At 32.7% G+C, this 23,309-nt stretch overlaps 3 protein-coding genes and 2 non-coding genes across 6 annotated transcripts; 3 read left to right on the top strand and 2 right to left on the bottom strand.

The window, feature by feature from the left end:
- The first annotated feature begins 881 nt into the window (after nucleotides 1-881).
- On the top strand, nucleotides 882-4,920 carry LOC123890356 (mitochondrial fission protein ELM1-like). Its single transcript, XM_045939952.1, has 11 exons — nucleotides 882-1,061; nucleotides 1,145-1,277; nucleotides 1,372-1,438; nucleotides 1,577-1,673; nucleotides 2,096-2,245; nucleotides 2,383-2,509; nucleotides 3,157-3,269; nucleotides 3,533-3,596; nucleotides 3,695-3,788; nucleotides 3,924-4,032; nucleotides 4,444-4,920. Exons 1-11 carry the CDS (start codon nucleotides 915-917, stop codon nucleotides 4,543-4,545), a joined length of 1,203 nt encoding a protein of 400 aa, XP_045795908.1. The 5' UTR covers nucleotides 882-914; the 3' UTR covers nucleotides 4,546-4,920.
- A 3,813-nt stretch (nucleotides 4,921-8,733) lies between these two features.
- Nucleotides 8,734-13,461, top strand: LOC123890355 (mRNA-decapping enzyme-like protein). Its single transcript, XM_045939950.1, has 7 exons — nucleotides 8,734-9,167; nucleotides 9,250-9,299; nucleotides 10,349-10,490; nucleotides 10,622-10,678; nucleotides 10,990-11,107; nucleotides 11,239-11,661; nucleotides 12,515-13,461. The coding sequence occupies exons 1-7, from the start codon at nucleotides 8,968-8,970 to the stop codon at nucleotides 12,569-12,571; spliced, it is 1,047 nt and encodes a 348-aa protein (XP_045795906.1). The 5' UTR covers nucleotides 8,734-8,967; the 3' UTR covers nucleotides 12,572-13,461.
- A 3,329-nt stretch (nucleotides 13,462-16,790) lies between these two features.
- Nucleotides 16,791-18,719, top strand: LOC123890354 (small RNA-binding protein 11, chloroplastic). 2 transcript variants are annotated; one of them, XM_045939949.1, is made up of 5 exons: nucleotides 16,791-16,959; nucleotides 17,683-17,751; nucleotides 17,835-17,941; nucleotides 18,014-18,234; nucleotides 18,294-18,719. In XM_045939949.1, exons 1-4 carry the CDS (start codon nucleotides 16,863-16,865, stop codon nucleotides 18,194-18,196), a joined length of 456 nt encoding a protein of 151 aa, XP_045795905.1. In that variant the 5' UTR covers nucleotides 16,791-16,862; the 3' UTR covers nucleotides 18,197-18,234; nucleotides 18,294-18,719. The 2 variants fall into 2 exon arrangements, with proteins under 2 accessions (XP_045795905.1, XP_045795904.1); XM_045939948.1 differs by having other exon boundaries at nucleotides 16,792-16,959; nucleotides 18,014-18,719.
- A 2,537-nt stretch (nucleotides 18,720-21,256) lies between these two features.
- On the bottom strand, nucleotides 21,257-21,328 carry TRNAK-UUU. The gene has a single exon. It is a non-coding gene; the product is annotated as a tRNA-Lys (tRNA).
- Nucleotides 21,329-21,410: 82 nt separating this feature from the next.
- On the bottom strand, nucleotides 21,411-21,482 carry TRNAK-UUU. Its single transcript has one exon. It is a non-coding gene; the product is annotated as a tRNA-Lys (tRNA).
- Nucleotides 21,483-23,309: the final 1,827 nt, after the last annotated feature.

Raw genomic sequence — 23,309 nt, 5'->3', positions numbered from 1 at the left:
GAATAAAATAAAAACCGTTTATATTGGACCGAACCGGGTTGGTTCGAACCGGGTTTTGGATATACTGAAAAAGTGGAAACTATTTTTTCTATGGACAAAACTTACCTGCATTTTCATACATGCATTTCTTACTTTTCCACTCATAAATAGGGATGACAATTTGACCTATACCCAGAGGATACCCGCAAAAATTACCCACAACGGGTAGGGTAAAAACCCGCATTTTGGGTACGGGTATGGGTAATTACCCGCAAAAATAAACGGGTATGGGTGCGGGTACGGGTATCTTAGTACACACCTCGCCCCATACCCGCATAGTATATATTTATTTATTTTATTTATATTATTATATTATAATATATGTAAATCAATTTAAAATAATACAATTCTACTAAACTATTACATATTTTTAATAAAAATGTTTATTTATAACATAATATAAAAATAATGTGAATATTTAACATAAATATGAACTTTAACATAAAGTTAGTAATAATTTTGTTTATAATTTTCATTAGTCAATATTTTATCTTTGAAATTTTTTTAATTCTATTAAAATTATATGATATTTTATAATTGATCAATTTATTTTTAGTAAAAATGCGGGTAACGGGTATGGGTACCTAGGTACCCATAGGGTATGGGGACGGGGGCAAAAGTTGTTACCCACGCGGATATAGCGATGGGTATGGGTATTTTTTCAATATGCGGGTATGGGGATGGGTACTATAGTACCCTACCCATTGCCATCCCTACTCATAAAGAGGTGGTTATTTGTGTTTTTTTCATTTTGAAAAAATAAAAAAAAAATTATTTTTTAATAAAAAAAACTACCTCTTTATGAGAGAAAAAGTAAATGTATGGAAATGCATGTAATATTGTTTTCGGCTCTTTTTTTCTTTCACATTTTTTGAATGGAATGGAAGAAACGATTGATGTCTGAGATGTTGGACGGTGCAATTCGACGAGTCGTTGTTATCGGAAACGGCTTCGCCGGCGCCGAGAATCAGAGCATTGGATTGGTTCGTGCTCTCGGTCTCTCCAATCGCCTCTCCTTATACGTAAGCCATTGTTCTCTTCTTGTTCTTCTTATTCATTTCTTTTTCACAAATCAATTGAATCATATCGTTTGGTTTTGTTTCAGCGCGTGACAAGGCCGCAAGGAGGAATCAATAGATGGTTTAAATGGCTTCCAGTTTCAATTCATAAAAAATTAGACTCATTTGTTAGAAAAATTTGTGGCAATTCACGATTTCAATCACTGAATCACAACATTGGTAGGTATTAGGTAAAGTTTATTCTTCCCTTTTGATTTTGATTGTTTCTGTTAATCACATTGTAATGATGGTGGTAGTTATGTTCATTTTTCAGGTATATCTAATGTTTTAGAAGCTGATGCTCACAGCATTGCGATAATGGCGCGTGAAACGTTCTATAAGTATGTTGTGTTTGTTCTTATCAAGATACATCAATTATGCAATGAACCTAAAAAGTGAATTTTGCTTATATTTTGTCACGGAGGGAGTAGTAATGATTTTGGTGATTTGCATGATTAATCGTTTTTTTGAATCAATAGGGATGGTCCTTTGTTGGTTATTGCGTCTGGACGAGACACCATTTCTGTTGCCACTTCCATTAAACGGTTAGCTTCGGAAAATGTTTTTCTTGTTCAGGTTAAACTTTGCACTTTAATCTTTTTTATTTGGTTTCTTTAATTGTATTGAAGCATAGAAATTTCTTGATGATTGAATTCACTGCCATTAGAGTACATTCATTATAATTGATTGCATAAGTGATGCTGGTTTTAATAGAAAATTGGATGTTGCTTGCTTTTAAGAAACTATGATTTGAAGCTTTATTCATAAATACTAGCTGTATTCACTCGTAAATAATTAATGACTTGCCTGTAGTGTAGGGTATTTAACTTCATTTTTTAGAAGTAATTTAACATGAAATTGTCTATTTCTCTGGTGCGTTTTATTTTTTAATTTGTCATTTTCTATTCCATATGTGCATGGATTCTGTATAATAAATGAATGCTTAGTGGTATACATTATGTATGTTGCTGTCTAACTCTCTTACATGCTCAATTCAGATACAACATCCAAGATTCCTCCTGAATAGGTTTGATCTTGTGATTACTCCTCGCCATGATTACTATCCCCTGACTCCTCATGCCCAGCGGCAATTACCTTGGTTTCTTCGGAGGTGGGTCACTCCATGGGAACCTCCTGGCCGCAACGTGGTAGGTACTGCAGTCGTCTGTGTGTGTGTGGCTATTGATGTTTATGCCTAAGGGGAAAAATTTATGGTTGTAGCATTCTACGCTGAGATGTTCTACTTTTTGTCCCATCTTGAAGGTCACTGATATTATTATTACAGGTCCTTACTGTGGGAGCACTTCATCAAGCTGATTCGGCTGCTCTTAGGGTTGCTGCTTCTGCTTGGCATAATGAGTTAGCTACTCTGCCAAAGCCTTTGCTTGTGGTTAACATCGGGGGACCTACAGGTATTTATTTTCCATTAAGTGGGTTATAGTGCTTTTCCCATTGTATTTTGTGAAGTTTTATAATGTTCACTAAGATTTGTGTAGTTTGATATATGTAGAAAGTTGCTATTAATATATGCTCACACGCCTGATGATTGCTAGACCAATAAGTCTCCTAGTGTTAGTTTTTTATGCTTTTGTTTTAATTAAGAGTGTTGTCATTGTCTGTAGAAAAATCTGGTCTGTCATATTTCATTTGTTTGTGATTAGAAATTAGAAACTCCTTTTTTCTTCTCTTTAATATTATGATCCCTTGCAAATTGGAGACTTCTTTAAATGACGTCAATAACCTAAGCTTTAATTGCAGGAAAGGAATTGCATGCCCTATGTTATGTATTGTGTTGTGCAGGGCATAATTGAGAATTTATCAAAGATGAGCAGGTCAATTTTGCATATGTAACGGCTCATTTGTTTGAAACCTTAAAGAAGCTGACTTGAACAATAAAATTTTCAAATATTTATGTGCCTTAATTTTTCTTTTTGGAACTTTGGTTTTACACATTAGCATTGGTGAAATATAACCTTACATGTAATATAATGTCAAATATGAAGTTTCTACCTTGTATTTTACCTTCTGTTTTGATGTTAAATATTTTTTCTCCGGCCAGGCAATTGTCCCTATGGCGTGGATCTTGCAAAGAATTTAGTGGTCATGCTTCAGAATGTTCTATGGAGCTGTGGGACAATCAGAATATCTTTCTCTAGAAGAACTCCTGATAAGGTATATGGTACAAAGAATTATGCAATTTGTAAGATTCTTTTTGCCTTTTCGGTTGATAGGTTGGGTGTAGTTATAACTTATAATCTGTGTTGACTTCTACCATGAACTATGCTCATGGTTGGTGATTTATCTGTAAAAGTGTGAAACACTGAAATATGATATGGTCTTGGGCATGTATAAATAATGTTGTCTAGTCACTCTAGTGGGACGGGCATCAATTTAGGTATGCTCTAACAACAAATTCAAATTTCCATTCATTGCAGATCTCCAAAGTTTTGATCAAAGAATTTTCCACAAATCCTAAGGTCCAAATATGGGATGGCGAAGGTACTTAGTGGTCATATTTTTAAATCATAAGAGAGGAAATTCAAACTTGCCATTGTAGTATTGGAGATCATTCACTGTAATTTTTTTCTTGCATTTAGGTCCAAATCCACATATGGGACATCTAGCATGGGCCGATGCCTTTGTTATCACGGCTGATTCAGTTAGTATGTTGAGTGAGGCCTGTAGTACTGGGTATGTATGCTCAATAATGATCAGCATGCATCTCATGAAAAAATAAAAAGTCAAAACGGAAAAAGAAATTCCTGCTATTAAAGCATTCCTTAAAGTGAAATTATCTGTGTCATGACTTCAGATCTTTTACTACAGGAAGCCTGTGTATGTAATCGGAGCAGAATTGTGTACATGGAAGTTTGCTGACTTCCAAAACTCTTTGCAGAAGCAAGGAGTTGCTCGGCCATTCACTGGGATGGAAAATGTGAGCTGCCAGATGTCCTTGAATGTTATGTGTTTTTTGTGTGTTTAGATTAATATCAGTTTTTTATTCAGAATGCACTAACCACAGAATGAACTACCCATGATGCTTTGCGCTTATGCCATTGTTCAAGACAAATGCTCCAATTATAATGGAGGAAAAAAAAGTTATTAGATTTTAGAGCTAGGTATATAAATTGGTGTCTTATTTCATGCTAGAATTTTAAAAATATACATATAGCAAATGCTAGAACTTTCCAAATGGCCTTATTAGAATTATTTTTGCGGTATTTATTTTTTTAACCTAGTATCAGCCAGCCTCTTTGTGCAGCTAGATTATATGTGCCTTCCTACTTTCTAGCCAGTCCGGATCAATAAATGTTGCCTTTTGCTGATTTGTGTTTTGAAAATACAGATAACTGAAAGCTGGTTTTATCCTCCACTGAACGACACTGCAGTAGCTGCTAGTCAAGTGATTGCGGCACTTGCTCAACGGGGATGGACTATTCGTGCATAATGATTCCCTAAGCCTCCCAAGATTCCTTTGGAACTATTAGAATTCATTGACTGTGACTGCATCTGATTGGAGAGGAAACACTGTCTTTTCAATTTCCACTGTCTCCTGCTTAGCTTCAAAGTGCTTGCCAGCCACTGCAGCTTCCTTGTCTTGCAAAAATCGGTAGAGATGGTTCTGACTAAAGTAGATTCCGCAATTGGCAGTCTCTCCAAGAATTTTGTTGTTGTAACCTTCCCTTTCCCTCAATAGTTATTGTTGCGAGCTTTAGAATTTAGATAGTCTACATCACACATCCAAATCATTTTTTAAAAATCATCTGTGGAAAATGTATCATAATGTAAATTGAATTGTATTGAATGAGATATTTTTTGGCCATAGTAAGTATTTATTTATTATACTCCCGTCTCTCCAAGGAGAAATTCTATGAGACATTCTATGCTCCTGCAGTCTGCCATTCCGTTTACTATGCTAAGATAGGGTCAAACAACATTGTTGAGATTGATGTTCCTAGAGTTGCTAGTTGTTTGCAGAAGTTTCGGTGTGTCAACGTCTAAGAAGGAGATGGACCATATCTTCTGTAAGCACTCTCGAAATGCACATTGTCAGGTGTGCCTATGTCTAACATTCCAAAAGTACATGTTCACTTAATTTTGCCCTATCATAACATTGAAACATCCAAAGTGCTTGTAGTAGCTGATTATTCTTAACTTATAAATTGTTGAATTTTCGATTCCTTCATTTCTATGTTGTGTTATTGACTTATAAATCGTTGAAATTCCTAAGAGTATATATATATATATAGAGAGAGAGAGAGAGAGAGAATGCAATGTACTACTAGAGTCATTTGACAGTGGCGGTTAATGCTTCAATCTATTAGGGTGTGTTTGTTTCGGGGATTAAAATTATAATCCTAGGATTATTATTCCTTGGAATATTATTGCTGGGAACATTATTCCTATCAATATGTTTGGTAAATAAATAAAGTTCCTTGGAACATTTTTAAAATAAATTCAATTAATATTTTAAAATATTAAAATAAAAAAAATAAATGAGTTAAAAATAATGGGAGAGTGGGGAGTTATGGGTGGTTACCTCTTATTCCCATGGGAATGTAAGATTCCCACCATTTAACATGGGAATAAAAAGTGGGAAAGTCATGTGTAATTTATATTCCAAGGAATAAAAAGTTCCTAGGCATAATTTTTTAAAACTTGAAACAAACATAGGAATTAAAGATTCTCAAAGTCACATTCCTGGGAATAAATTTATAATCCATGAAACAAACACCCCATTACAATATATAAAAAGGATACCTTATTTTGGGCTGGATTTTTCTTAATACCTATTTTACCCTCATTTACTTGGTTGGTTATCAAACTACATCCACCCAATGGTAACCGCAGCATACCACAAAGTTATGCTATTCAAATTAATCTATAACAATATATATAAAGGATAAGTGAGTTTGGGCTTGATTTTTTATATTGTCCAAATTACCCTTCAATTTAAATTCAAATTTTAAATTCAAATAACACAATGGTTCTTTCTTATTAAGGTCTTCCAACTATCACAATTCTTGCAGAAATTTAAATAAGGTACATTTTTTAATTGCAAAACTTTATTAATCTCTAATTTTTAATTTCATAACATAAGAGTTTTTTTTTTTTACATAAGTTAGACACAGGCAGGCGCGCCTGTCTGACCCGCTAGTAAGAATAGTAGCAATGTTATAAACGCGCACATGAAAACATTTAATTAGAAAGATTACTAAAATTAATATGGCGTTTAAAGCGGTCAAACTAATTTATAAAAATTAGATGAAATGAATTCAATTTAAATTTAAAATTCAATAATCACTGCCAGGCACGCACCCGTGACTAGAGCTGGGTATGCGGGCTAGCCCGCCCCGTTTAACCCGCCCCGCATATTAAACGGGGCGAACAAGCCCGTCGGCAAATATAAACGAATTATAATATTAAGCCTGAGTCCGGTCCGCATAAGCCCGCGGGTTAAACGGTTAACCCGCGGACTATTACCAAAAAAAATAAAAAATCATTTTTTTCAAAAAATAAACTAAATTAGTAAAATATTGATATAATGAAAGCTTAAAAAAATATATTATTAATAATTTTATGTTATCTATATATATAATTCCTAGATAGTTCTCCTAATATCCATCTTAACCCTAATCCACATCACTCACTTACATCCAATTAAATCACACAATAATGTCACATCACTTCTTTATATTATATCATTCTCATCTCTATTTTTTTTTTATATTATATCAATCTCATAATAAATAATAAAAAATTATGCTTCTCCAATTATCCAAAAGTTGATGTCACAAGATCTCATCTCTATTTTTTTCATAGAAACAACAAAGAGTTTATAATTTAGTCACACAAAAAAATACGAAGAGTGTATACATTATTGACTTAATTACATTATAATTGTAGAGAAGAGTGAAGGTTATGCAAAAAGTTAGGTTATGAGATTGAAATATGTAATCATTATCATTATCATATTTCATTCATTTTTGAAGGTCCCTACTCATTCTCTATACATATAGGTATATATAATAAGTATAACAGTTCCTTCTTTATCCATGCATACATTTCTATTGAGTTTAGTTTTTAATTAAAAAAAATCACTCTATCAAACCATAGCTCATATCTACCCTCATGTATCTGCTATAGTAGCTGAAAAAGCAAATCTAAAGTTGAAAGTTTGAATTGTTCATGTGTTGAATGTAACAGACAAATACAAACCAAACTGAGGTTACGTCTATGAATATATTGTTTGTTGATGAAAAAGTGATGTACTATCTTGATATACTTATCACATTTTCCCAAAATCTCTATTGATGTTTTTTTTTATTATTGACTTTTTTCCTTTTTTTACTTTGATCATCCAGTGTGATAAGATTCTTGCTACTTTGGGAAAGAGTTTGGTTTCAAAGATTAAAAAATTGGTTGAAGAAGGATCAACATATAAGGTTGAAAATATATTGGTTGGAGGAAGTGATAAGTACATCACTTTTATTATTATTATTATTATTATTATTATTATTATTATTATTATTATTATTATAATTTTCATTTTCACAACACTTATTGTTACAATTTATACGAATAATTTTTCAACATCATAATATAAAATATCACATAACACCTGTGCATCGCACGGGTGTGAGACTAGTAACATATAATGTAACTAACAAATAAAAATAAATAAAGTTTGTGATATCATTGAGTTTATCTATCTTCTCTTCATAAGTAATGCAACTAAAATCAAATTCAACTCATTCTTATAGTCATTTTTGTACCGTCCATTTTAGTGAGAAAAACTTTCTACATGTACCCAAAAAAGCATAAAAAGATTAACATATTCAACTTAACAAATCACATCAAGGTAATCATATTATTCAAAACATAATAGCGGAAAATACCCCCAAGAAAAATAACTACCCATTTGGACATGTATCTTTTAAATACTAGCAAATGTATATACAGGCAAAGTAAAAGATAGTGAAAAAGAACAAAAAATCATAAGTAGAAGAACGCCTGAATCCTGATGTTTTGTGTTGTTGTCTACTTGATTAAAATTGGAGTGTGTTGTTGCTTTTTATAATTAGGGTTTAGACTAAGTCTTTTTTTTTGTGGTTAAAAAAGTTGAATTTGGACATGTACCAAGTTATTTATATCTGATAAATTTTGTAATTAATTATATAAAAAAAAAGAAGGCGGGCCACGGGCTAACCCGCGAACCCACGGATTTAACCCGCATAACCCCGCGGTTTTAACGGTCCAACCCACGCGGGCAAAAATATAAACGGGCCAAAAAAATTTGGTCTTAAGTCCGTGCGGGCTGCGGGTTAAACGGGTCGGCCCGCGGACCTTGGTCCGTATACCCAGCTCTACCCGTGACATTGCCCGTCGCGTGATCCAAGCCGGCTCAAGTGCCTGAAGAGCATATTTTCCAAAGCAAATTTTATTACCTCGATAGGCTTTTCCTTTCATTCTTCCTCGATGGTGTTTACGAAATTTGACCATAAAAACAAAAATAAATAATTATCTTTGTAAAAATAAAAAATCCTTCTGAAAAGTTTTTAATTATTTTAATTCGAAAAGTAATAAAAAAAGAGTAAAAATAACGATAGGGTTGAAATTATTATTTTTTGATAATATAGGGTTGAAATTTATAAGAGTATAAATGGTGCAAGCATATTCGGTCGAAACATATTCAATCATTTTCTTTCATTCATCAGTTGGAATCGAGTGAGTGAGACTATTCATCATCTCGATTTCTTGTTGTAATAACCAAGTCAATATTCTTTTCTTCTTCTTCTTCTTCTTTCAGTCAATTTTGTTTCAGCGAGGGTTTAAACTTTAAACTATCATCTTTTTGCAACCGATTTCAATGTCTCAGTCTAAGAAATTGACGCCGAATCTGGATCAGCACAGTACAAAGTTACTCAATCTTACTGTGCTCCAACGCATGGATCCATTCATCGATGAGATTCTCTTCACCGCTGCGCATGTTTCGTTCTACGACTTCAACATCGAAACGAATCAGTGGAGTCGTAAAGATGTTGAAGGATCTCTCTTTGTTGTTAAGAGGTAATTATAATTTCTGTGCTGTTTTTCACTTGGATTTGTATACACTTAGATCTTGAATTTCTTATTTATGATTTTTGTTCAGGAATGCTCAACCGCGGTTTCAATTTATTGTAATGAATCGAAAGAATACAGGTTCAGATTTGTATTTGATTACTGCGTTATTAAAATTACTGTGTTCTTCAGATTTGTTATAATTATAGTTTCTAGTTGTATTAGATCATAATTTTCTGATTGCGTTGAAATGAAACTATTATCGTTAGTTAGTGTTGCTGCGCAAATGTTTAATGCAATTAATATTCTTCAATGTCAAATAATTGGATGAAAGCAGATCCGTTTTTTCTAAAATATATCAATCATTTAAAAGAATAAAAATAAATAATATCAATCAAACAACTTGTCTGTAATGTTAAATTTGTTAGTAGGTAAAATTAAAGTTTGGCGGTAAAGTGGCGAAACTCGCGGCGCGCAAACACCTAGTGTAGACAAGTGAAGAATTGTGTGCGCATTCCAGCATATCAAATGTCTGATGTCCCTGCAGCCTTTTACCATCTTAGTTGTTACATGACAAATTTTGGCGATTTTATGAAAATGAGTTTTAATATTATACAAGTATTGTCTAAAAGGCGATCAAATTACAAACATGGTTTATAATTTACACACGTTAGGGCAATAAAGAAAGCGAACAACGTGCCCGCCCATCTACATGCAAATTTTGGCGATTTTATGAAAATTAGTTTCAACATTATACAAGTATCGTCTAAAAGGCGATCAAATTACAAACAGGGTTTATAATTTACACACGTTAGGGCAATAATGAAAGCAAGCAACGTGCCCGCCCGTCTACACGCTAGTTATCTGCAATTAAAACATATTCACTGCGTGTGATTTAAGGTCTTAATTATCTTACTTGTGAGCTATGCTTATGAATTTAAATTTACACGAGTATTTCAATTGATTTAAGGTTTTCTTTGTCTTACTAATGCTATTTTATATGCATATATATGACTTTATATGCATATATGAGTTTTATGAATTTTGTATAATCTTATGATTCGTGTTACGATTCAACGATTAACGATTTTACTTCCCCTTCCCGATTTTGCATAAAATATCGATTTTAACTATCTTGTGTGCTATCTTTTCCCTACTTGACTACTTTATATTGATGTTTGTTATGCCAGATAATCTAGTGGAAAATCTATTGGATTTTGAGTATGAACTTAAAAAGCCGTACTTGTTATATCGGAATGCATCCCAAGAAGTTAATGGTATATGGTTTTACAATCCAGAAGAATGTGAAGAAGTTGCAAATCTCTTTAATAGGTATGTTGGTTTTCCCTAGTCAAGCTATTTGTGCAGTGTTGTTCCATGTATGTTTATGTTGTGTAATTGAAATGCAAGATGCTTATTTGCCACTAACATCAACATCTATTTTTGCAAAATCAAATTTGCAGGATTCTTAATGCATACCCAAAGACACTTCCAAATACAACAATGCCTTCTGACAAAAGGTAAGGATTTTTACAAAGTTTGTAATATCTTAACTTGTATCTATTCCCATCTCTCAGAGTACTTTTCAGGATAATTTCTCTTTTTAAATGTTTGTTTTTATCCGAATATGCTGCAAGATGCCTATATGTTAATGATTCCAAACTACATCATGTTTGTTATTCTGTTTGTGATGAAACTATATTGATTGTGCTTGTTCAAACTTAAAAACTATAACTATTATCTATTTGATGCTCCCATTTAATTGCCTCTCCATGTTTGTTTTTAAGTCATTACTATTGTGTGTTATCCCTGGTGTTTTTATACTCTGTAGTGAGTTTGAGGAACTTGGCCAAGTGTCAACAATAAGGGAAAGCCCTATAGAGTCATCTTCAGCTGCTGCTGCTGCAACTGAAGCTCCTGAAGATTCTATTTTCACAAATTTCTTCAACGTATGTTATCTATTTGCATACCGAAATTTCTGGCTTTTTGCTGAATACTTACGCTAAGTCAAATTTAAGTTTGGTTTTTCAATATATATGATGTCTCTGGCTTTAGAAACCTTTCATTTCAATTGTTGCAGACATGTAAGGTTACTGGACCTTATGCTTCAAATGTGGAAAGTTTTCACCAGCCCTACCAGTCTGCAAGTGTCACTTCTACTGTTCCTGGTGGTTTTATGTCTCCTATGCCTTCTATTCAAATGCCATCTGCCTCTATTGAAACAACCAACAGTGCCTATCCGGTTTCCAATCTTGTTAAGCCTTCTACTTTTCTTACGCCCAACTCTTTATTACCATTAATTCCACCTATTTCTTCACCTGTGCAACCTAGTATGGCTGTTCGTCATTCACAAAATCTGCCACGCCAATATGGCACTCCACTGCTTCAACCCTTCCCACCTCCTAATCCTCCTTCTTCTCTTACCCCTATTTCTAGCTCCATGCCAAATAGACCGGTTATCAGCAGGGATAAAGTCCGTGATGCACTTGTATCATTGGTTCAGGTACTTAATGGTTTTACAATCTTAGAGTTCCCTCATTTACTTGCGCATTGATAATTTGATTGTATTTTTAGGCTGTTAATTGGTATTTACTTTTTTTTTTTTTGGGGGGGGGGGAGGGATAGGGGAGATATTAAAAAAGGGGAAGTAAGGACTACTGCCTGCTAGTGTTGTGACTGCGACCAACATGGGTATTTAACATTGGAATTTTCCACTGCGGGATGTCCAGTTTAAGTTATAACTACCACCCACTGGTTGTCAATTGCTAAACGAGAAAAGTTAGGAAGTATAATATAATTTAGTTTGGGCTCAAGATAGGGGCCCAAAATTTTCTTTGCAAAACAGTCCCAAGCAAGCTTTCCAAATACATTGAAAATAGTATAATTTTTACTCTTAAGACAGAAAGTACACCATAGAAATTATTCACCATTGATATTAAAATTTTGTTTCATCTAAGACAGCCGCAAAATAGAAAGATCTGCAATTTTGAGAAATAAGAAAGCAAGACCATAAAGTAAGGATTCTGTGAATTTGATCGGTGAACACGTCCATTTTTATTACGAGTGTGAAATTAGATTTTCTGTATGCATTTTAAAAATTTTCATAATTGCATCGCTTCTTGTGTTAATAATTTAATATATATTTGAACCTCTACTTTACAAGAGAATTGAAGTAACAAAATTGCTATCTTTTATAATCTGTCATCTTTTTTTAAAAATAGAATGCAAGTATATGTGGTGAAATGATGAACGTATGCTTTTGTTTTTTACCCTTTCTGTGGGATGCTTACAATTTTTGTGTCTGATGTAATTGAATTTCTAAATAGTTCCCCACTAATGCAATTTTCGTGTGCCAGGATGATAAGTTCATTGACATGATGTTCCAAACATTGTTTAAGATGCATAATTCATGAGTTATTGAACTTCGAAGGTTGGGTGAAAACAGAATATAAACTTAGTTCTGTATATGGTAGTTACTCTCCAACACATCTGATTGGACGATGGCATCCTTTGTGCAACTTCAGTTAAGATTCTTGTCTGTCTTTTACTCTGGCCATAATTTTGCATATCTGTTTTGGCCAATTCTGCAATACCATGTGCATTAATACAGACTATCCTCACCATTGAATTTATGTAATGTATATGTGGACAGTAATAATGAAAGAAAACAAGGATTAAATTCTTGAATAATTTTAATTTTATAAGTCGATTACTGTCCACGTGTACACACAAAAATCTAATGGTACAGATATTTCCGTGTATTCTTACACTTTTAAATTCCAGTATATCGTAAAAATAGCCATCTGTAATAAGAGCCTTGCTGTCAGTTTTCTTCTTAACTTTGCGGTACTTGCGCTATTAGCACAAACGTGGAGGTTACATTGGTTGTCTTTAATCAGATCTTACTGACTACTGAGTAATCAAGTTATTGGGATCCATGTAAAGGATTTTGTGCAAGTTCATTAGGGTTTTCGTGCAACCAAGCTACAACTTGTAATGCAACTCATTCCGTGCCATGGCTCACCAACCAAGCACAACTTGTAATGTAACACAAGATTGTCAGTTCTTTGGAATTGCTTCACACATCCTTTTTGCTGTATTTTCCATTGGTTTGTGACAATGTGAGACAGGTTTCGGCTTTACCTAGATCAAACCTAAGTCATTCCATCGATTTTAATCAGCTTGTCAGCACCGTTAAACTTGACTACCAGATTTGTAACTTTATATGATCAGAACTTCTCTATTTCCGAGGGTGATGAAACATTGGTTTTCTGAACCAACCTCTTAGACTGGCATTTGCATAGATTTCCTCTTTTTTTCATGTCACATTCATACCTTACAAAACTCTTGAGGGCCAATTTTATTGGCAACATATTTCTACTTTGGAAAAATATTTATATGGGCAATAAACAATACTCGGCACACTCACAATAAACAAAAAAATTAAAGAGAAAATGATTAAAATAATATGAATTTATGTGATCATTTTATTTTTTAAATTTTTTTTTAATCCGTGTGTGCCTCTAAATTTTATGTCTATATTTATGTGCTTGTCTAAGAATATCTTCTCTACTTCCACGTTACCCACTGCTTAGTGGGGGAGGCTTTTCGAAACTCACGAAAATGAGACTTTCTACATCTAAATCGATAACTTTGTCCTTATATTTAGACAAGTTTTAGACAATTTCCATTAATGAGTGTGCTTGTTTTATCCCTTCTTACTGGTGTTTGAGGGTTTCAAATGACAATGTTAATGTTACATATGCTCTGTGCGTGGTCCATGTAGACATACAACATCTACAAGTAATAAGATTTACAAAATAATTTCAAGATATAATAATAAGAAATATTTTCTTTTTAAATTCTTTTAAAAATAAAGAATATGTATTGTTAGTGTAAATGAAATTTATATTGACATCAAGTGGAAATTCATTATTTTATTTAGAGGTGGCAAAATGGATCGAGCCGTTGGGCCGTGTTGATTAAATTATTGTAGGCCTGCTGATTCAAAGACTTGAACTTGATATTTGAAATTCATCTGTCTCATTTAGAGATGAGATAGAGTGACATTTTAAACTTGGAACTTTTCTCTCCTGACCCTCTCATTTCTTTTATACCCCCCCCCCAAAAATCTCATTTTACCCCTTGCGGTATGAAAAAAATTTGCCAACAAACTTCGGTTTATATAAACCGAAGTTTTTAAACATGGAAAAAAATTCGGTTTATATAAACCGAAATAACATATACCCCCCAAAAAGAAGGAAAATTTATGTGAAAATTCGTGTATAGCTACCTGTGGTAAATTTGGCATATCTCTCTGAATATAGGTCGTATGCTAATAATTTTTAATCCAGTGTAAAGAAGACAAAATTTACTACAAGATTGACACCGGAATTGTTAAATTTCATTAAGTATAGTATGAGAAAATCTACCTACAAGTTTGAGAAAAGTTTCTGCAAAATGTTGTAGAGATACCTGTGGTAAATTTATCATAGCTCTCTGAATATAACTCGTATGCTAATGATTTTTAATCTAGTGTAAAGAAGACAAAATTTACTATACGATTGACACCGGAATTGTTAAATTCCATTAAGTATAGTATGAGAAAATCTACTTGCAAGTTTGAGAAAAGTTTATGCTCTGTTTCTGTACCAGTACCCATTATTTGGTCAAATTGAACCAATTGGATAGTTAACCCTCAAAACAAAAATTATATTTGTATTCATGACACCCTAAGCTTTCCAACGAGTGGTCGTTTGCTCAAATTGGACATCGTTTAGTATTTCAAATAAATTGTGGAAGTTGAGGGTCTCATGCAGAATTTATGCAGGAAAGCTGGAAAAAAATTTGGAACACAATATTTCGGTTTATATAAACCGAAATATTTTAGCATGACAAAAAAATTCGATTCGTATAAACCGAAGTACCCTCAAAGGCAAAAACGGAAATTCATGAAGTAGAAAATAAATGAGGGGGGTCGGGAGAAAAGAGCTCTTAAACTTGACTACTTAAACTTGACTACCTAAGAGCATTCACAATGGAGCTACTCATTTTTGAGTACTTAAGTGAGCCCCACATATACACATCACTCATTTATAATTTTTTTAATAATAGTACATAATAAGTACTAAATTCCTCCAACCCAAAACCTCTTCAAAAGTTTTAAATTGGTCCCACTAGTAGCACATCTATCCAATAACTCAACATCATTTTAAATGGGTCCCACAAAAATTATTTAGGTACTATGTCTTATTGTAGAACTGGTACCTATTAGGTACAATTTTATTTTTGCTCCAATAAAAGTACCTATTAAGTACTAGTACTTAAAAATATAAGTACTACCATTGAAGATGGTCTAAGTTTATTGGCCCCATCTCCACCTCATTTTTAACGAGGTAAAAGCATAGTGGACTTGAATGCAGTGGGTTAAGATCCTCCGTGGTTCCCAATTTTACCACATCACTTTTTTAAGTATATTTTAAAAGTGATAGTGTGAAGTTAAAATAATTAAAAAAATCACTTTTATAAGTTGTATCCAAACAAACTAAAGATTATTTTATTTTAAAAAAGTGATTTTTATTATAATAAACCAACACAAATTAAATTCAACTTTTCTAAAAATCTAAAAACTAATCTCTAAATTATTTTGCATCAAAATCACTATTTTTTTAATCTGTAACAAACGGACCCTATATCAAACAAAATCCTATAAATTACCGTTCCATTTTTTTGTATTTTGAAGTTGATAGTATAATATATTAAAAAAAAAAAGGATTTTGTTTGATATAATGTCAACTTTGAAATTTATAGCAGATAATTTATAAGCTCATATGATCAAAATAGATCTATTTGGTAACAGTTTTTCCCATAAGATTATAGTTTTTTCTTACTAGCTTATAATATTTTTGATAAGCTACTTCTACTAGTGTTTGACCTTTTTTTCTCAATTTTATCCTTATTATTTTAAGAGAAAAATATCAAATATTAATTAAAAATATAATTTTATAGTTTTTGATATTTACCAGTTAGTTTAATTGTTAATTTAACTAACACAATAAATTCAATCTACTAGTTAATTTGTTATCAGCTATTAATTAACTTATCAAATATCTATTTATTTTTACGAAGAGTCATGCTTAACTTAAGAAAGGTAAAATTTTTTTTTTTTTGTGTTAGAATAACAAATTTTAAACTTATGAAAAGCTGAATTCACAATTTCAAACGCAAATTAGTTTGTGCCGCAAAATCTATAGTACATTTTTACTTTTATAGCACATGTTAACATTTCTCTTCCGCTATGAAATAATAACTGCTTAATAAAATGTAAATGATGTTTTCTCTTTCGTCTCCCGTGATTATTTTATATCTTAATATTCTAATTTTGCCCTTGCAAAAACCAAAATTTTTCTAGTGCAAATTCAGTTCAGAGTAAATTTCGGTTTTTAGAAACCGAAATTTTTTTTCAAGGCAAAAAAAACTTCGGTTTCTACAAACCAAAGTTTTTTGCAAGGGTAAAATTGAAAATTCAAGGGATATAAAATAAACACGGGTTCGGAAGAGAAAAAATTACTCCTACACAGTAACAGACTGCCAGCCCACATTACAAACGGGCTTTCGGAATAAGTTGAAGCCCTTTTTAAACGCTCTGAGCAAAAATTATGAGCGCCCTAATTCTCATTCTTCTGTCTCTGGAATTCCATTTCAATGGCCTCCATCACAAGAATAGTCGGTCACAATAATTCCGTATCTCCCTTTCTTCTCACTTTCCGCAGAGCTATTGCTTTCAAGCTTTTCGTTGGAGGTAGTATTCACATTCCTCAATTCCTATATTTGTTAATTTTAAGCACAAATATCAATTTCAGTTAAAAATATTATTGTACATAATAATTTTCAATACTCATCCACGTGAGTTTAACTCAGTTGGTAGAGACATTGTATATTATATGCAATGACTTGCACTATGGTTTTGTGTCATAGAGAACCTGGCTTATTTTTGGTTTCATGTTTGGAGCGGCCATAATTGATTCTGGAGGTGTATTATTGATTTTGACATGTTTGGTTGTGTAGAATAAGTTTTGTCTCCAAAATTAATTTAACTTAAACTAGGATTATGTTGAAATTTATTGTTTAACTCACTTTACTATAAATGTAGCTAGACATTAACATTCAACTCACTTTTGAGTAAAATCAATTTTTCTCACAACTGAACCAAACATGCTCTAGTATTCATATTTTGGTTTCGCGCTTTGCGGTGAGTTTGAAAAATTCAGAGCCAGTGTTTTTACCCTGATGTTATCCTGTGTCCAATGAATATGGTACATGTTTCGATTGAGATTGAGATTGACATCAGCACTTTGATTTATAGAATTACGATAGTGATTTTACCGAACTTCAGTCTAATCCAAGCATACCGAACTTTAGTGTAATCCAAGCTACACTTTGGTGTTTATTTTAAACTTGATTGGGATGCATGAATCCATGTATTGAGTTATTGACATCTGAAAAATGGTAATTGATTTTGTAGGACTCTCCTTTCACACTACAGATAAATCATTGTCAGATGCATTCTCAAATTATGGACAAGTTGTTGAAGGTAAGCTTCAATATAGTTAATAAAATGTATTAGCTTAGATTATGTTACTCATATTTAGCTTTTGACAATGTTACTTTTTCCAGCTAAAGTTATAACGGATAGGGTGTCAGCGAAATCTAAAGGGTATGGTTTTGTTACTTTTGCTTCACAAGATGAAGCTGAGTGTGCCATAACAGAGATGAATGAAAAGGTTTATTATCGAATTCGCAATTTTGTTGTTCTTTTTAGGGTTAGAAGTGCAAACTGAGAGATCTCTTTGCAGGCATTAAACGGACGTGTTATCTTCGTTGATTATGCAAAACCAAATACTAAACGCAGTATGGGAATGCCAATTGCCAGAGGACCTCCAGAAGATCTGAACAAACAACAGTCAGTAGATTCTGCCGGAGCACCTCCTGAAGATCTGAACAAACAACAGACAGTAGATTCTCCTAAAGACGCATGAGATACATTACGAGGTTTTGACGTACTTAAGTAAGCGATGTGTTAAAAATAGGATTAAACTTCTGTAAGGTGAGCAATTTGCTACTTTAGAATGTAAAGTAAATAATCTCAACTGATAGATAATGTTATATGCACGAGCCTAGCAAAAACTATGAATGTGCTGGAATATCAATTGTTGGTTGAGATTGCTCAATTTACCCTTTAATGTGAATTGCTTGCTTTAAATGAGTCAAATCAATAAAAATAGTAGCAAATTTTTCTTTCATCAGTTCTTACTTACATTTGCATATGGAGGAATGAGTTTTATGAGGTTATATAGATCCTTTCATTTATTAGAACATTGCTCAGTGCTAAGTGAAAGATTTATGTAATTCGGGTTACGCTCTTCTAAACGAGCTTGTATATAAAGTGAGAAAATATGTGTGTGTGTGTGTGTGTGTGTGTGTTCACCTCTAGATTCATGTATAGTATGTTAAGATTATTATATAAACTTTGATTTTTTTTTAAATGACCAATGTTAGTAATTAGTATTTGTTGGTTTATTGTTAGTTGGAAATCGAACTTCTGACTCATCCACCCCACTGATGAAGCCATCCTTATATCTCCCTACACTAAAACTTTGATTATTTGCTCCCTTTAGAGACAACTCACTTTAGAGGAGCATTCACTATCTATGTCCAATAACTATTATATTGTCATGTGGAGGATTGATTTTGTGGCTACTAGTTTGGTCCGGTGTATATCTATGTTGATTTTGCGATGAGGTTTACCAACATTATGATGTTTTGAGTTGATTTAGACTCGATATCTTAAGCAATGTCTCAGGTTTGAGTCTTGCGAATGTGGTTGAAATGAGAGAGACTCCACTTGGTCCACTTGGTTAGTCATGTTTTAAGGTGGAGATTAGTCATTATCAAAGTTGGTTCTTTGAAGATTATACTTCACACCAAAAGAAAGATAATCAAAAGAAAAGTTCATATATTGTTGGGTCATTCATTCTGGGACATTTAAATAGAGTTAAAACGCAGTTCACAACTTGACAAAGTATCATGTTGCATCGAGAAATGTATGAAATTCATTGCAAGCTCAAAATAAAGAGAATCAAACTAGACTGTATATCATTATTATCACCTCCAATTTATAAGCAAAAGAGATTTGAGAGGAGGACCAAAAACTGAAATGCAACACCTAATGACCTTAAGGCTATGTTTGGATTGGTGGTATATGGTGGAATGAAATGGAATGAAAAGGTAAATAATTGAATTCCATTGTTTGGATTTGCAAAAAGCTCATGGAATGGAATGGAACCCAATGGAACCAATTCCATTGTATACCACTCAATCCTCCAATTTTCCATTCCCCCCAATTTGGGGTGTATCCAATGGAATGGAATTTCATATTTTTTATATTACCTTTTTACCCTTATTCTATTTGTCTCTTCCTCTTCTCAATTACTCATATTTCACGCAATAAGGGTTTATTTCTTCACAACACTCTCTACTTCACCTCTTCCACTGTGTTCTTCTGACTGCTCATTCCTTGACGTTTTCCCAACAAGGTATGCCATTTTTATTGATCATTGTTTGCCCAGAAATTGAAAATAAATTGTTCTGATTAATACCCAAATTTCTGATGCATTTTCTTTAAAATAGATTGTTCCTTGGTTTTGCTTTGTTGTCTGGTTTCAGTTATGCATATAAGATTACTTGAATCGTTTTTTTCTCTCGTCAAATTAACTTATTGTGTCATGCTTGATTAGATTATTAAGTACATATATTTTGTTCCAAGAAACAAGACATTTTGAGGAAGCCTGGTTTATCAAGTAGAACAGCGTAAAAGTTTGGCCACATACCTTTTTGTCTATTTGATATCCTTGGATGGTTGTTGCAGTATGAGTTGATTTTCAAATGTTATGCCATAAACCTCTTGTACCAGGAGTGCTTATTATGAATCCAAAAGACTTGATTATGAATTTGCTATTTGATTATGAATTCAAAAGACTTGATTATGAATTTGCTATTTGTTATTTGACTATTCTGTGATAGCAACATTTTCTTTATTGTATCTTCTTTCCGACCAATGTGTTCCCCAATTTTCAATTTGTTTTCATGGATTTCAACTTTTCTATTGTATTTCACCTCTGATTCTTTCTATCTGCAAAAGTTTTAGTTTTTATTTACTTTCACATCTTTCTTTGTTTCAATTTCCACCCTTTATAGCTTTGAATCTGTTCGTATAATGCTAGAATTCTAGTGTTTTTAACGTTGTTTTTGGCTAATATTATTAGATGGATCTGGAAACTGTTAGTTGCTATGCTAGATTAACTTTGTTTTACAATAAGGGTAAAATTGGAATAAAAATGTTATATTTTATTCCATTCCGTTCACTTCCCAAACAACGGAGTGGTAATTTTGTTCCATTCCATCATTGAATATCCAAACAATGGAACGGAATTTGTGTTCCATTCCGTTCCGCTCTATTCCATTCCATTATGTTCCATTCCGTTCCGCTCTATTCCATTCCATTATGTTCCATTCCGTTATGTACCATCAATCCAAACATAGCCTAAAAGAAAGGTGCGTCCCTTGGTATGTCCACTTTGTGATCAAAATAATGAGGATGATTGGCTTGTTCAAGAAAGGTGAGTCCCTTGCGGCTAAAATTGATTCTAACTTGAAGCTATAATTTATAACTTTTGAGTTGAAACGTAGTAATTTTTATATTGAAATCCAAACCTTATGGGACTTGGGACAACCAAACCTTTAGCTTATGGGACTTGGGACAACCAATTAAAATGTGTGATTCTCTCCATGTATAGGCAGCCTTATTGACAATATAAGCATCAAAGTCATCTTAAAAAACAATGGTATATGTTGCAGTAGACACAATGGTATATCTTAAAAAACAAAATAATCTTTGAGTTTTAGGAAAGAACAAGATCAAAGAGTTATAAGAGAGTTAATAAAACCAATGAAAGACATAAACTATTTTACTTCGTCATAAGTAAGTAATAGACGTAATAAGCAATTTTTTCTGCAAAAACAATGAAATTTGTTTAAAACGCCGACTGTGGGGATCGAACCCACGACCACGTGGTTAAAAGCCACGCGCTCTACCACTGAGCTAAGTCGGCTTATCTGTGACACAATCATACAAGATATAATAAATAATATAATATCTATTAGCATAAAATTTAAAATTGAAAAAACCCATTTCGCCGTCTGTGGGGATCGAACCCACGACCACGTGGTTAAAAGCCACGCGCTCTACCACTGAGCTAAGACGGCTTCGTTTATTTTGTCCTTATTAACTAGGTTTTTACAATTTGCGTATTGTTTAGTAAATATTGGACAATAACATAGAGTATAATATACACTAAATTTGCCTTAGAAAGATGGAATAATATACACTATTTTACTTCTTTGTTAATAATAATAGAGATAAATTAACGAACTAAACGATGGAGCGAGAATATTCATACAATCAGGAGTAATTAAAACTGGGAAGACAAGAGCATCAATTTTTTTTTTGCTAATAAGTTTGCACATAGTTGATTTCTTTGAAGCAAAGTTGTATAGTGTCAGACCAATTCTGAAGGTGTAGTAAATTAAGAACATATTATAAGTGAAGTTTGAGATAAGAGATCGTTTGAGATAAATTCGACAATCTTTTTTGAGATGAACTTATAATTTTTACTTTGTATAACTTAACGACAAATTGCGTACACTTGCCAAAAAGCCACTAGAGACTGCAATTATAGAGTACTAGCGTCAATGGTGAAGTTAGCGTTATATTGTCTAAATTTTGATCACTCAATTAGAGGTATAGAGATTGACAAATGATTCGATCATTAACATGGCAACGAGTCTATGTACCATCAACTCTTTGCAACTAACAACATCAAGCAATAGTGGTCTTTCAAGCCAAACAATCTAACCAGGACCGTCTCCGAGAATTTAGAGGTCCCGGGCAAATTATAAAAATGGATCCCTTATAGAAAACATTTTTTTTTTAAAAAAAAAAAGAAAGAACATAAATATTTAAATTGTAAACAATTTTCAATAACATCAAAAAGTAATCATTCATTCTTGTGACTAACAAAAAATGTCATATTATAGCATTTTTTGAAGCAAATTCATCAACCAAGTCTTCATTCATATTGTATATTCTCCAACAAGTCATCCTCAATTGCTATGAATATTAACCCATTAAAATGTAAATAACATTAATGGTATAAAAAATAGTTATATTTTAATTATTGGAAACAAAATACACTTTCAAGTTAATATCATTAAAAATTGATAGTATTTTTTATAAAAGTTATAACTTAATTCTAGAAATATAGTTTTTTTTAATAAATAAAGTATATATATTATGATTAAAATTTTATCAATAATTGCCTCAATATCATTAATTGAGTTTATGTTTAGTTGTGTTCAACACCATTTTTTTAAACCTTTTGATCTCTTGAATTGTTTTTGAAAAATCAGTCAAAAAGTTGAAAAAATGGTGAAGGGGGGAGTTGAACTCACTCCCCTTACCTCTCAAAAGGAACTTGCCATTGATTGATACTTGGTCGATATAAACTATAGATAATAAAAAAAAAGTGTTGTTAACATGTGCATATAGGGCACATGTTAAGAAAACAAAAATAGAAAGTACTTATTGTCATTGGGGAGACTCGAACTCGCCTCCCCACAAAGTTGAAAGTTGAAACATTAGATGGAGTGCGCAAACCAACCAACCATAGGACATTTAGTGATATGTGTTTTCCGAAAAAGTACTTATCCAATATTTTAAATGATGAGCTTAAAAAAAAAATTGGGCCCCCAAAATTTTGGAGGCCCTGGGCTGGGGGCCTGGTTGCCCTGGCCCAAAACCGGCCCTGAATCTAACATCAAACATATAGTGAATGGCGAGGATATCACAATAGTTTGAAATCAATAACGAGTACTAGTATGGATATTAAGGCGGTACTAATGCAGTGTAGGTAAACCTGAAACCTAGCAAAACATAAACTTGTTCACAAAATTATATATTATTATTTTATCTTTTTCGTGTGGTCTTAAAACAAAAACTTAACAAAATAAATTTAATTTTCTAATTTCTCTCTA

Source organism: Trifolium pratense, linkage group LG6 (genome assembly GCF_020283565.1).
Source record: "Trifolium pratense cultivar HEN17-A07 linkage group LG6, ARS_RC_1.1, whole genome shotgun sequence".
NCBI classification, from domain to species: domain Eukaryota; kingdom Viridiplantae; phylum Streptophyta; class Magnoliopsida; order Fabales; family Fabaceae; genus Trifolium; species Trifolium pratense.
This window is presented reverse-complemented; position numbering and strand designations above follow the sequence as displayed.

Excerpts from the sequence above, each read along its gene's own strand:
- LOC123890356 (XM_045939952.1), top strand. The coding sequence starts at position 915 with ATGGAATGGAAGAAACGATTGATGTCTGAGATGTTGGACGGTGCAATT. Across the intron at positions 1,674-2,095 it reads AAAATGTTTTTCTTGTTCAG|ATACAACATCCAAGATTCCT; the intron begins GTTAAACTTTGC and ends TGCTCAATTCAG. Across the intron at positions 3,597-3,694 it reads CCAAATATGGGATGGCGAAG|GTCCAAATCCACATATGGGA; the intron begins GTACTTAGTGGT and ends TCTTGCATTTAG.
- LOC123890355 (XM_045939950.1), top strand. The coding sequence starts at position 8,968 with ATGTCTCAGTCTAAGAAATTGACGCCGAATCTGGATCAGCACAGTACA. Across the intron at positions 9,168-9,249 it reads TCTCTCTTTGTTGTTAAGAG|GAATGCTCAACCGCGGTTTC; the intron begins GTAATTATAATT and ends ATTTTTGTTCAG. Across the intron at positions 10,491-10,621 it reads GTTGCAAATCTCTTTAATAG|GATTCTTAATGCATACCCAA; the intron begins GTATGTTGGTTT and ends TCAAATTTGCAG.
- LOC123890354 (XM_045939949.1), top strand. The coding sequence starts at position 16,863 with ATGGCCTCCATCACAAGAATAGTCGGTCACAATAATTCCGTATCTCCC. Across the intron at positions 17,752-17,834 it reads TTATGGACAAGTTGTTGAAG|CTAAAGTTATAACGGATAGG; the intron begins GTAAGCTTCAAT and ends TACTTTTTCCAG. Across the intron at positions 17,942-18,013 it reads TAACAGAGATGAATGAAAAG|GCATTAAACGGACGTGTTAT; the intron begins GTTTATTATCGA and ends ATCTCTTTGCAG.